This window comes from Colius striatus, chromosome 17, assembly GCF_028858725.1.
Source record: "Colius striatus isolate bColStr4 chromosome 17, bColStr4.1.hap1, whole genome shotgun sequence".
Taxonomy (NCBI): domain Eukaryota; kingdom Metazoa; phylum Chordata; class Aves; order Coliiformes; family Coliidae; genus Colius; species Colius striatus.
The window spans coordinates 15,769,145-15,783,008 of NC_084775.1; the positions used below are offsets into that span (position 1 = coordinate 15,769,145).

The 13,864-nt window shown below is 45.8% G+C and overlaps 1 protein-coding gene across 3 annotated transcripts in view; it reads left to right on the forward strand.

Moving 5' to 3' along the window:
- KIAA1671 (KIAA1671 ortholog) overlaps positions 1 to 13,864 on the forward strand; it is a 76,905-nt gene that overhangs the window by 46,716 nt on the left and 16,325 nt on the right. Inside the window, exon 1 of one of the 3 annotated variants that reach the window (XM_062009636.1) lies at positions 3,935 to 5,266. The exons of 1 other annotated variant lie outside the window; for it this stretch is intronic. In XM_062009636.1, the coding sequence (XP_061865620.1) occupies positions 4,982 to 5,266 (285 nt within the window). In that variant the 5' untranslated portion in view covers positions 3,935 to 4,981. Of the gene's footprint in view, positions 1 to 3,934; positions 5,267 to 12,947; positions 13,146 to 13,864 lie in introns of those variants that run through there. One more of the 3 variants, XM_062009638.1, reaches the window with a different exon arrangement.

Consider the following 13,864-nt stretch of genomic DNA (forward strand, 5'->3'; position numbering starts at 1 on the left):
ATGGGATGGTGACTCGCAGAAAACACTTAGGAAATGCACAGATTGTTGATACTTGCTGACTGGAGGGATGGGGTGTGAGGCTGGTAAGCATCAGGAAATGGGTTTCCAACTGAGGGTCTTACAAGGGCGAAGCCAAGGCTTTCACAGTTAAATTGATGTTGCCCATCCTTCTCAGTCACATCTGTTTTGCTGGCAAAGGATTATTCAAGGATGCAGTTCAGGTGAGAGCTAATCCCCAGTATCCTTTTGAGTAGATCTTTGCCCTCTCAGTTCCATGATAGAAGGGAGATGGTGATGGGAGACCCAACCATTGCTGAAGACCCTGTGGATGCTCATGGTGAGGCTGTGTTGCAAGCTCCACCTGCCTCCTGGTGGGTGCATTATGTGCTGTGCTACCTGCAGGCCTGCTTCTAGTTTGACCTTTCAGTCCTATATAGTTATTAGCATAATTACATGTATTTGAGAACAGGTGAAGCTCAGAATGAGCTGAAAGGAGCTTTTGGTAAATAGAATGTATCCATAGAACTTTATTTTCTGTTGAATGAGGGGAAAACCAGGGACTGTTAATGCTTTGTGCAGAGTTGTATTTTTGTGTTGTAGGTGGAATAGATGTTGTTAATAAAAGTATCCAGCAGCTTGCCTAACGAGGTCCCGTTTGCTGCTGTGATAATTAGTCATGCAGTACTGGTTAGCAATGTGTGCTCCCTGTTTTCTGAAACTGCAGACCCTTGGCTGATACAGAGTGTCTGTGCTGTGAGACAATCACTAGTATTTTAAACAGGCAGAAGATTGTCTTAAGCTGCTCTTGTTCAGAAACAACCCCTTACTCAGCCAGAAGGACTGCTGGCCTGACGCGGCTGCGAGGCAATTATAGAACATCTGTGTGGCTTGAGCTATGTGCTCTAGGCTCATGGTTATAAAAAGATGTGTGGACTAACCAGAGGAGAAGCAAATAGAGCCTGTGTGTAACCCACATGCTGTTGTTTAATTAAAATACAGTTGTGAGCTTTTACCAGCTGGAGGTTTGTGTGGAGTGCTGCAGAGCATCATATTCTGGGGAGCAGTAGAAAAGAGGAGTTAGCGTGCTCCCCAGGAGCCCAGGCTGTCTTGGTCCGTTGTGTGTGTGCCTACTGGCAGGAGATCCTGTCTGCCAACACTCTTGTATGGCTACTACAGCCTTTAGTCTACTGTGAAGTTGATTTATGTCTTTAAAAATTCTTTTTAATAGTGGCCTGTGTTTTTCACACAGGTGAAATCCCACTTGAGTCAGATTTGCTACTCCAGTTTCTTACAGCTTTTGAAAACTCTGTCCTTTAGGCTTTTGAAGTGGCTTCCAGCTTTGGTAGGTTGATGTAACGGGGTCCTCTGAGGTATCAGAGGATTATTTTACTTATCAGAATAGCAGAGATAGAAGCAGTCCATTTTAATAAAGCAGGATAATAACCCTCCTCACACACACACTCTGCACAGATCAAGGCAGAGGTCAGCACGTCGTGCTTTGGAGGAGGAGGAGTGAAAGTTGAAAAGCAATCATGAAATAATCTCTCCAATCCTGACTGTGCAGTGAGGGGCATTTTATGGGGTTGCTATGCAGATAGGTTTTAATAAAGTCATATTACTGCACACTTCCTTAACACAATCGATTTTTTTCAGACCTTGGTTATTTTTAGGTGGGTTTTCTGAGGAAACTCAGTTTGGCCATGTGTTCTGTCAATCACCTGGCAGCTCCTGAGCTCTGCCAGTCCTGGTATGGAGCTCACACGGGACAACATGGAGACACTTCCTGTGTTTCAGCTGAGACGCTGAAAAACCTTCAGCCGTTTGAATCTGATGGTGAAAGCACATCTGATCCTCTTCTAAAATGCTTTGCCATGGTGTTAATTGAAGTGTAAATCTAGGCAATAATGTAGATGCTGAGTACACTGAAATACCTAGCAGTGTGTTCATGTGGTAGCAAGAAGATATTAAATTGAGTGTTGCAGATAGACTCAAATCAGCAGTTTTTCAGCCTTCTGAGGATGGAAATGGTAGCCTGGGCAGAGCATCTTGCACTTTTCAGGGCAGATCTGATTAAACAAGTGGCATATATCCTCTAGTGAATTTTCAGATCCTTCAAATCACGTGCACATGTGAGAAGTTCTTGCAGGAAGCTGTAAGAAAGCTGCCTTCTGCAGACCTTGGGTTGGATCTGGTTGTGTGTCTCCTCCCATTCTGTAGCAGGTGATATACCAGAGGCTGATTAGATTCCAGTTCTCTGCCCATCCTGTTCAGGTGAAGGGGCTGCTGACTAACTTGCACAGCAGCTACAGTCCAGAGCTCTGATTGCTATTTTAGATGGTTTCAGGCTCTATCTGGTTTGATGCCCCCCAAAAAAAACAGCAAAGTGCCTTGTGAAGAATCCCTGTGCTGCAGCAAGCAGAGCTGCACTTGCAAACACACAGATGTCTGAAATCTAGAGGATTAAACAGCATAAAAATGTGTAAAGTCTTAAATTTGCACCTTGGATGCTGAGTCTCTGTCATTCATGAGGCATTATCCACAGCTGAGCCAGGATCAATGCCACTTTCCTCCTAGTTCTTGAAAAAGAAACACCCAGCTCTTGGGACATCTGATCAAATGCATCTCTTTCCATTTCTGTACAAAACCAACTCTGTAGCTCTTGAAGAGCTGTGTGAGGGGAGGAAATGTTTTCCTCGATTGAATTCCCGTTTAACACTTGAGGGCTTTCAGTAGGCTGCTGCTCAAACCAAACCTAATGGATTCAGAACTGAAGGGTAAGATGTGTAGTGCTACATTATGTCACCTGAGTTTTACTAGGAGGTAAATTACAGGTTGTTGGAACTCAACTTTTGAACACGATGCTTGAAAGGCAAAGCACTGCTTTTCCTCAGAGCTTCTTATTGTCCTGTGTGTGTTTGTAAGTGATGTTTCTGGTACAATAAGACTGTAGGTGAGAATCGGTTCAGAAAGTATTACCTAGAAATGATTCTCTTCCTGAATGGTTTAGGGCTGGTGAGGATGATGCAAGACCATGGCACTTTGTATGGCAAATTAAGCAACAGCAACAGAAAACCCCTTGAATAAACAAGAAAGGGGCAGCTTTCAACATGCCTTTCTTACCTTCATACCTGTGTCTGTCTCTCCTCTCGTTCTGAACTAGTCACGTCTTGACTTTGGACACATACTTGTATTTATTGATTTAAAACCTTAGCTTTTATTTCTACTGTCCCTTCAAAGGGCCTGTTTCCAGAGATTCCATGACAGGTGACATCTGGCTGCTGAGTGTGACTTTTTATCTGTGAGACCCTTTCTTTACTCCCCTCTGCCCCATTTCAGGCATTGCTGTGGTGGTGCTGTCCCCAGCTGCTGGGGAGGGAGCAGAGTGGGGAACAAAACTGCCTCAGATGGTCAGGCTCATTCAGCTTTCTTTTGAACTTCTGGTTTAATCATTATCTTGCACCGATAACATGGTCACGAACTTCAAAGGATCTCGTTTGAGTTTGTAAGTCGCGTAATGCAGCAGTTGCACGTGATGTGCTGCCTGAGTGCCTCCTCTGACACCAGGAGCGGGGTGTAGGTGCTGTCCTGACCTGCCCAGCCCGATAGGAACCGTCCTGCTGCTGGTGGGAAACCTTCCCAGGCAGAGACGCTGCCCTTGTTTTCCCAAGGAAGGGTTAAAATCCGTAAGTACATGTGACATATGCAAACTATGAATCATTCCAATGGATCTGTGCAACTCCTGCCTGCTTAGGCAGCAAGCAGATGCTGTTCCCTCGGTTGCCATGGTAACCCTGCCTGTACTATAATAAAGCCCAGCCCAGATCCTTCCTTAGGCAGACCTCTGCGGCTGTTTCACCTAGCTCATTGTTTCCTCTCTGGAGGAGAGGCGAGGCAGGGAGAGAGAGGAGGGAACAGGATACCCGAGGCAGCGGCAGCTTTCGCCTGCTCAGAACCTCTTGCGCCGCGTTCCGGAGCGTTCAGAGCCCTGTAAACCTTCTGAGACAGGCTTGGGAGCAGCTGTGCCAGGCAGCAGCTTCTTCAGCGTGCGTCTCCAGCTCGTACAAGGAGAGGAGCTGGCGTGTGCAGCAGCTTTATGAGGCGTGGGGAAAGTCTCTGTGCTGGCTACAACTAGAGTGTTTTGCTGTTCCCAGCTCCCTGCCTCTGCTACGAAGCCCCCCTTGAAGCAGAGGGGCTGATGTCATTCGGAACATCCTTTGGCAGGCTCTGAGCAGTCAGCAAGTCCAGTCTTGAAGGCAAGAGGTTGACACTGTTCCCCTTCAGCTTCACGGTGCCTCACCGGCTTGTGAGCTGCCTTCCCGAAAGTGAGAACCTTGAGAATGGAGCTGAAGATGGGAAGAGTGCTGAGGAGGGGATTGTGCTGGTGCTGATACCTTTCTGCAGAGTTTTGGGGGAAGAAAATCATTTGGATTTGTTGTTCAGAAGATCTAATTGTTTTGCTGCTAAATGGGTTGTAGAGAAGCATCAGAACTTTGTGTAACGTACTGTGACCTGGGAAGCTGCCGAGCCAGAAGAATACCGTCTTTTTTATTCTACTGATATTTACAGCAAACCAAAAACTTGGCTTAAAAAGGGAGTTGCTTTTCCAGCTCTGAAATGAGACAGTAAGAGACTAATTCTGTGCTGGTAAACGGACTGATTTCAAGCGACTGTGTTGGGATTTAAGCCTTGATCTCTCCCTTTAACATGGCTGCATTACGCATGTTTTGATGGGACTCTGGGAATCCGATTGTAAGTAGGAAAAGTCTTTTCTATTTTCCTACTTGACAAATACCAATCTCCAACCTCACATCTATATCTCATACCTAGCAGTGTGCTGGTGATGATAGTGTAGTGCCATTTACCTTACCCCAAAAGATTTAATAAGTGGAATCTCCTTTGCAAAATAATACCAGGGCCGTTAAGGAGAACATTTCTTACAGTAATTGCTGCTGAATATTGATTTCTCCTCCCTGCTGGAAAAATGGATTACCTTGGAGACAAACTGACAGTGGCACAAACTCACATGACCCAGTGGATGGGTACAGTGCGGAGATCCTTACAGGAAGCACTAAATTTAGTCACTACTGCGGTTGCTCATGAGCGGACTAGCGGGGAAGGTGGAAGCAGGACTCCCTTCAAGCGAACCTCCTCCTTCAGGCACTTTGCATCCCGGAGCAGAGAGTCCTTCCGAAGGTTTTCAGTGCGGAGTCAGCAGAGGTTTTCCTCTTTGAGGAAGAGGCAGACCAGTTCAGAGCCACCTGAGCTTGTAAGCTATCCACCTTTTTGAGACTCTCGAGGTAGATAATGCGACGAAGAAAACTTGGGTTTGTGTCAGTGTTGTATCTCGTGACAAAACCTACGTCACGTCTGCTTTCCAGTGCTTAAAACAAGCCCCTAAATGCTTCAGGTAGTGGTGTCTGTCTGTCTAACCCCAGCTGGTTTCTTTCCCCAGTTGCAGGTGGATATTGTCACTTGCCAGGGAACACAGTTAATCAAGGTCTTGGGAATGTGGGGAAATGTTGTTGTTCATTTTTAAAGATACACAGGAAGGTAGGACAAGTATTTGTCTAATATTAGAAAAAGGAAGTTAGTCTGAAAGTGCATTTGTTGGTCATTTCAAACCCCCCAGGTCAGCCTGCCTGGGAATCAGGGTTGGTAATTTTTCAGTGGAAAATGCCTGAGGTTAAATGTGCACAGTGAAGCACTGGCACTCTGCAGTCAGGGCTAAACGCTTGTTATTCTCTTCTTTTATTGAAAAAGAGGTGATTATTTTCTCTGTATAATTGCTAATTTGTCATGAAATAGAAGTTACCTGACCAGCAGGACTTGCGAGGGCTGTAGTGGGGCAAAGCCAGGCTGTAATTTCATGAGAGCAAAAGAGAGGTCGGGAGCTCCGGGTTTTCCATGACTGGGTACCATGCAGAGCCCTCACTCTCCTCTTTTCCATAAAAGCCTTTTGCTAGTTGACTGGGTTGCTTTCAGGAGGGATGATCTGTGTTAAATGGCATGGCAGAGTGGTGGAGGCTGTGTAGAGAGAAGCCCCTTCTCGGGTGCAGGCTCTTCAGCGGTGCTGGGGCCCCCTGTGCTCCTTCCAGCCACTACCTGGACACCCCTATTTCTAGTTGCAGCAAATGCTGCAAAGCAGCAATGTTTTTAGGTCATAGTGTGTGAAACATAAATGAGTCTGGTTTCTTCTGTTTTGTTTCATGACGAGGATCCTGAACTGGTGATGTGAGTTATACCTGGAACTGGTGATTAGAGGCTGGCTCTGGAACTGGGGGAAGTGAGTGCACTGTGGTTGCCCTGAGTGGAGCCAGTATGTGGGTGAATCCTGAATAGCCCGTGCTCTGAGGTGGCAGAGTTTTTAGTTTGACATTTTCTTAGTTTTGGGTGGTTTTTTGTAATGTTTTGGGGTTATTTTATTCATGGTAAAGTGTAAATCCATGGAGTTCCAATGTGGCCTCACAGGGGTTTGTTCAGTGCCTGGCTTAAGGTGAAGCTGCATTCCTTGGGCAGGTGTGGCGGCTGTGTACCAGCTATTTCCAGTGCTTTTTATCAGTTGTGGTTATAGCATTTTTGTCCTAGCTTGCTATTCATCTCCTGTTTGGCTGTACTGGAAAAGAAAATGCTGTCAAGTGAGCACAAAAGAATGAAGAGGGAAATATTTGGTAACCACTGTTACAGTGTTAGCATGGTGAAGGGCTGTTGGTTTCTTTTTTAAGCTGATGTTTTAGGTTTATTAGAATCATCTGAATAAAAAACTTGTTTTAAAGAGGCAAAGACTGAAAAATGAGAATGTGGAACCTGCAAAGGGCAACTGTTCTACTTTCGTCACACTGTGCTGCTTACAGAGCAGAAATGGTGAGGCACAGGATGACCTTCCCAGTTGATTTGCTGGTGGCAGCCATGGAGCTGCTGTTTCTCTGGTTCAGCTGTAATTTTGCATGTACTTGTCTTGATGCAGGGGTTTAGTTTCACTTGTGCTCAAACTTAAGGTCTCGGGGCTTGTGAAAGTTGGTGCTTTGCATTTTGTGCAGAACGACTTGTAAAGTTCCCAAACTATAAATGCCTTGCTGCTGAGGTTGAAGATAAAGAAGGTGTGAGAGTGCATTCACCTGTGTGGATGTAGCTGCACATTTGTCCCCTGTCATTACCTCCAGATTAAATACCAAGGGAAATAACAGGTTTCAGTTTGCATGGATCTCCTGACGCTGCTTCAGAGACCTTCTGGAGGAACTGAGAGGATTGCATGTGAGCATTCATCCATTTGTGTACCTGTGACTCTTTAAAAAATGCTTGGCCTCTACTATAGAACTCAACAGAAGAAAAGAGCAGTTTGAGTGGCCATGGTACACTGGTAGCAGGTTTCATGGCAAAGGGCTGATGCTGTGGGAACACATCCCTCAGTGGGAGAGCTCAGGGCTGCTCCCCAGGCCTGACATAGGTGCAGTTCCCAGTCTTTTCAAATGGGGGGAAACTGGCAGGTGGGCATCTTGCTTACCATGTACTACAGCCAAATGTAACTGGTAACTGTGTAGCTGGGCAAGGGCTCATGCACATCTCACTTTTTTTCTGGTCTGTAAAAGACTTTGATCCTCCTCAGAGGAGCTTTTGGATCAGAGCGAAGGCGTTTGACATAACTGGTTATTTCCTTGCTGCAGGTCATAAAAGTAGGAATCAGGCTGCAAGAGAGAGGAAATAATTTTCTTTCCAAATACTCATCTTTAACAGCTCAGGGATTACGTATTCACCTTGTTTTTCTGTTCATACCTTGTCACATTTTCCTAGTTGATGTCAGGCAGGGCTGGTTTCCTGACCCACCTCCTGCCTTTCTCTGGAGCACCGCAGAGGAGGTTCTGCAGCACCTTCCTCAGGAAAGGAGGCTGGGTAGATATATATAAAATGGAACCGTCTAGCTTTTGTGTGAGAACCAGTCTTTGTACACAGGACAAGGTGAATTTCATTTGTGCCTTATCAAATCTCTTCTGTCCTCCCGTTTTTAAAATAAATGAAACCGAAATGGTGTGAGTTGCACCTGGATGAATGAATGTCTAACACGGGGCAGTCTGGTTCTGACTCTAGAAAAGATTGCAGCCATATCTTGAGGAATTGCTCAAGAGTTGGGACAATCAAGGGGTAAAATGAGCCTGAGAACTAAAACTAATTTATCTCATGGTGTTCTCAAACCAGCAGTTGATCAGTCAGAGTTTAATACATGCAAATCTTCAATCACAAACAGGGCTACAAGGCTAATTTTTATTTAAATGGCTTTTCTGGCATGTTCAGCAGCAGACTGTTTGGGGAAAAGATTTTATTATTCTTTTTCTGTGTAGTACCCTATTCTTCACTGAACTTGAATGCTCTGTCATTTGTCCTGGCTTCATTCATAGCACAACCCCCCAAACACGCTGTTTTTCTCATCAGTTGCTGTTTCCCAGCAGGCTTTTCCTTCCTCTCTGCTGCCCTGTGGTACGCTGTCCATGTAGCTGTATCTGCAGAGCTGGTCACCTGTCCTTTTTGTTTCCAGTGAAACTGAATTGAGTTGCTCTGAGATGATTTTCTACAAGTAGTTGTAATACAATGTGCTGATATTTTGTCCCATGTCATCAGCTTAGGGTCCTTGTTGTGACGGGAGCAGATACTTTCATGAAACATTGCCTCTGTTTTAATCATGTTACTATCAGTCACCATAATTTCTATTATATGTATGTTACAGGTATATCTGGTTTCACAGCCAACCCCACCAATCTAGATCTCCAGTTTCTTGCCATAAAAGCAGGGTACTTGTTTAACACCCTCAGTTCCTTATCAATCCCCTCACACTGCTGACAAGATGGGGCAATTTGTGTCTTTGTAAGATGTTTACCTTCTGGCTGCTACCATGAGCAGTAAAGCTATGGAAGACCTCAGAGGTGCTTCAGGTTCTTTGGGAGAAGGTCTTGAAATGGAAGAGCAGCAATTCATCCTGTGCCTGCTTGTGCTGCGAGTAGCCCCTGGGTTCTGCATCAGTGGTTTTGCCATGTGCCAAAAGTCACTTCAGTGGGTTTTGCTTTCTGCTGGTCAGTTGATGGAAATGATCTGTTCAAGCCTGCTCTGACAGCACCAGTTACTTTGTTTGGGTTCAGTTTTAGTGTGGTTGCAAGATAAAGGTGGGAACAGTGTTGTGTTGTGGGGTCTCAGACGTGCTGGAGGGCGCTTGGTTCCTGCAGAGGGGTTTGTTGCGTCCTGCAGCCCTGTCACTCTCATTCTCACTGCTGGACGCTGACATTCTCATCCTCCTGTTTTTAATCTTCACAGGTGTTTCTTTCTAAGTCAATACAACCTTGTTTCTTGGAACAGCTGGTGGCTTTTCCCACATGTGCAGGATCCCTCTGTGGGACTGAAGAGCGGGTGAGGGGCTGAGGAGCGCAATTAAAAGCTGAGCTGGGCTGTACATGCACCATCCAGCTGCACCTCGCCTGGGCTTGTAGCTCTGCCTGTGGAAAGGCATTGATTGGCACTATCTGGTTTGAGTTTACCCAAGGTCTGTCTGCAAATGTTTGTCCTTTATGGTGAACATCCTTCAGCAAACTGCTTGTGAAAAGAAATTAACACAAGTCAGCGTTTTTGTTCTGAGCTTGAGATACAGACCCTACCAGCAGTAGTCACTGAAATGTTTTGCCTCAGTGTTCACCAAAAGCTGGATGGATTGTTCTCAAAAATATTTGTGTTGTGCCATCAGGGAAGGGAATTTTCTCTCTCAGTTTCCAGAGAGCTGTTCTGGTGGGTGAAGCATGTTTGCAGCAAGCAGGCTTTTAGAAACGAGTTGTTTGTCTTGTTTCAGGGTAAGGGGGGAGGAGTAAAACTGTTCAGTTTAATTAATGAAGATACAAGGGCCAATGCTGAAACAGCTCACGCTTTTTCATTCTGAATAACTTTTCTTTGGTTTAACAGGCCATGAACATAGCTGGCAGCATAAATCTGGGCCATAAAACTGTAGTGATGGGTATTTAGTAGACTGCCTTTGTTCCCTTGTTGTTTTGACAGGAATAATCATTTAGACAACTCTGTGATTTTATTAAGGCTGGCTGCAAGGAGTTGGTTTTTAACTGTTCCTAAAGCATAAGAACATAAATACATTTGGAGCTGGTCCCTTTGTGCTCCTTCACCTTCCTGTTTGTTACACACACTCAGTGGTAGCAGTTAGCTTTCAGAGGGCAGTACGTTGCCTTCAGAGTCGTGTTCAGTTTTTGTTTACCAGTGGCATTGCACTTCATTGAGATGTTGTAACATGGTGATGGTTTCAGGAGCTCTGGTGGTGGTTCACTGGGCTGCCTGTGCATACTTTAACTGCTGTCTGCTCAAACATCTTCCAAGCTGAGATTTTTTTGTTGAGACGCTGTGCAGGGTTTCCAAAGTCTGTGTGTTTGTTACTCACTTGTTGTCAAGAAATTCTATCACTTTCTGTACATCTTTAAATCTAGACTCTCAACTAAAGAGCCCTTCTTCCCAGGAGTGTTTGTTTGAAGTTTAACTTGTGTCTTATGAGGAAAAACGTTAACTGTGCAGAAGAGCTGTGAAATAAAGTACCTCAAGTGGGAGGTGTTGATTTCAACTCTGCAGCTTTTCAGAAAAAGCAAATATATTCACTTTCTAGCCTAACAGTATAAGATTGTCTTATTCTGGCTCGTGTCTCTTGCAATGTTGAAGAGGAGGGATCCTGTTCAGCTCTAAGTGCCAACGTTTATTAGTGCTGATGAGAGCTGCATATGCCCTCTGGGAGAGACTGAATTCCTCGGGCTTGGAGATAGGACAGCACTATTCTGCTCCAAATGTCTCTGATGGACAGGCTGGCTCTGATCCTGCTGGGTTTGGTTTCTTGGGGTTTAATTTCTTTTTAGCTTGACAGCCTGAGGCTGAAAAGAAAATGTAATACATTGATATAAGAGGGATTCTAAAGATGTTCCCAACTATTTCCTCTACTCTGCTTTGGTTTCTCGCTTGTGAGGAAGGACTGCCGTGGCTCACCCAAGCCTAGCAAGGGGTATATTTAGAACCTGGGTCTAGTCTGCTTTTTGCACATCGAGTCAACCTCTGCTCTTCTTCAGCCACCCGCTGCGTGCGTGGTGAGCGTTCACAGCCAGTCCCAGCAGCTCTATTCGCGGGGTATGAAAAATGGCAAACTCTAAATGTTTGTTGGAATCCTGAATGGAGCGAGGAGGTTAAAACTTCACTGGGAGCCGCTGCAGAGGCAGGCAGGAGATTTCATTGCACGATGTAACTGGATTCCTGGCAAAACTGACTTTGGATTCATTTGGCCACATTCTCTGTTGTGGCCGGACTCAGTGCCAGGTAGACTTTGAGTCTCTCTCTGGTGCTGGTGCCTTTCAAATGTGAGTCTCACAGCTGGGCCTGGCTCCTGGTGGGCACCGCAGAGCTGGGGCTGATGGGTGAAGCATCCATTAAAGGAGAAGTGATTAGCTGAAGATAGGCAAGCAGGGGAAGTCATCTCATAGGTTCAAAAGGTGCAGAAAGTGCCAAGGTTTGGGAAGCTCTAATAGTATTCAGCCTCTTGGGGGTTCAAGTTTAGGCTGGAAAAGTGTTGCTGGGAACATGCTGTTTGAACTTGAGTAAATCATTGAACTTGCTGGCAGCGATTTCCTCTGGCTCTGCTGTTGCAGTGCACAGTGAGTGTTTGGTGCTGGTGTGGCCAGGAGGGTCCCTGGCAGCCCCATGCTAACCCACTTCTCACATTGTTTGTAGTGTTTGGGTCTTCTGATGAGGATGACTGTACTTTTCCCTTACCATAAGGTGTGTACACATGTCAAAGGGATGTATGTTGCACACAATGCATTTAGTTTTGATTCAGTTCAAATGCAGTACTGAAGCCAAGAGCTATGCTCCTAAGCTGAAGGTTGTGATAGGGCTGTTGTGGGTGTAGCATAGAGCTTTGGAAAGGACAGCATCTGAGCTAACGTGGGATGCAGCAGCTTGGGGTGGTCCCTACCCTTTCTGCCCAGGTATTCTCAGGTACCAGCTGTTCACAACTCACTCTTGGCACTTGCTCCCTCGAGTTAAGGACTGGCAGAGATGACTGCCTTTCCTCTTCTGCAGATGTAGGTCTGCTTGTCTGCAATCTTTGCCATGCCTTTCCAAGGAGAAGGGGTTGGGATTCCAGCCTATGCATGAAGCTGGGAAGCTATGAAAAAAGTGGAGAATTGATCCAGTCACCCTCTAAAAACAACTTGTGTTTCGTAAGGTAAATGCTGTCAGCTCTTGACAGTAGGGATATAATTGACTGCTGCTTGTCGTATCCCAGTGGAAGAGGTAGAGAAAACACATATGGCTGAGACAGCCCTGGGTTGCATAGCAACAGTGAGGATGTAGTGGCTGATATCATTTATGAGAATATTTTATACTGTGGGACTTGGTACATACTCCAGTGAACATGGAGAAACGAAACCTTCATGATTTGAAGGTTTTTGAGTGTTGCAATGTGGCTGTAACAGTGCTGAGCAGGTTGTGTGAGTGCTCTTGGGCACAGGCTGGGGCACACTTGTGTTTCCCCAGGTGTGTGCTTGTGCACCCTGGCAGCAGTTTGCTGATTTAAACCTTGTCCTCTGCAGCCCAGGAGGGCACAGGGGCTGGTGGGACCATCCTCCTGGGCAGACACCAAGGCTGCTCCCAGCAGGCAGCAGTAGAGGCAGCTGGTGTAATAATGCAAAGACCCTGAGGTTGTGAGATTGGTTAATTCAATCACTTTTGTCACTGCTCTTAGGCTTGGTCTCCAGGGTTTGTAAAGTGCTCCCTTGATGTGAAGATCTTGTGCTGAACAGGCTGTTTGAGAGGTCTGAGAAGGCTGTCCTTGCATATTGATGCCCGTGGGTGGAGCCTGCACTGGAGTCTCTTTGACTTTCCTCATCAGTGAGGTCAGAAAGAAAATGTACAATTCCTGGAACTGTTTATCTGTCACTGCAGCATGGAGGGTGGGGTGGGAGGCAGAAGATGCTGCCTTCTGCCTGGGACGTTGCACTAGGCAGTTGCTCCTTTCCCCAGTTTATTTCACCACCGAGGGGGCAAATCTTCTCTCCTGATCACTGGAGCTGCCTGGAGCGTGGCCTTGGACCATGACCTACTCGCTGTGGGCAGCACTGATCCGCCGGATAGTGAGTATCTACAGAAGCCCTGGGATGCTGGTTCCACAAAGTTAAACTTTCCACTTGCTGTGTTGGCATTTAGCTATGGACAAAAATAAAACCAGTATGGGCTGTGAAATGCTCTGTAGTTACCAAGGTCTGGTGGGTTTCTGTTGGTTGGCTGGTTTAGATAGTGTTATGTTCCTGACAATGTCATTCTGTTAGTGCTCCAAATGATACAGTTTAATCCTTGGAATCATTAGAGTAATTCAGTTTAGGAAGGACCTCTGGGGTTGTGTAGCTCAGCATCCTGTTCAAGAGTCGGTGGGAAAGAAGGGAATAACCTGCTACTGGGATAAGGTGTGTTGCCATCTGCCTGGGCAGGGAACGTTGCAGGGGACAACTGGGATGTAAACTGTCCTGAAGTGCAGCATCACACTTAAGGGGCAGAATATGGACAACCTGACCAAACTTCTGACTTCTTTTCCTTTTTATCTCTCTCTTTTTTAACTAAAACACCCAACCACCAATGGCTTTTCAAGAAATGAGCAAGAATTTTACCCTGAGTTCTGTACAAACGATGCTGCTGCTGCAGACCCGGGTCCATTGTGCAATTACCTATTCCTGCTGCGTTTGTGCAGTAGATTTTAACTCCTCATTTTGCACTTGAAGCTGTGGGGTGTCATTTTGGCTGTCTCACTCTCTTTTACAGAGATATTTTTGAACCTGTCTGTGCAGACTCTGACTCA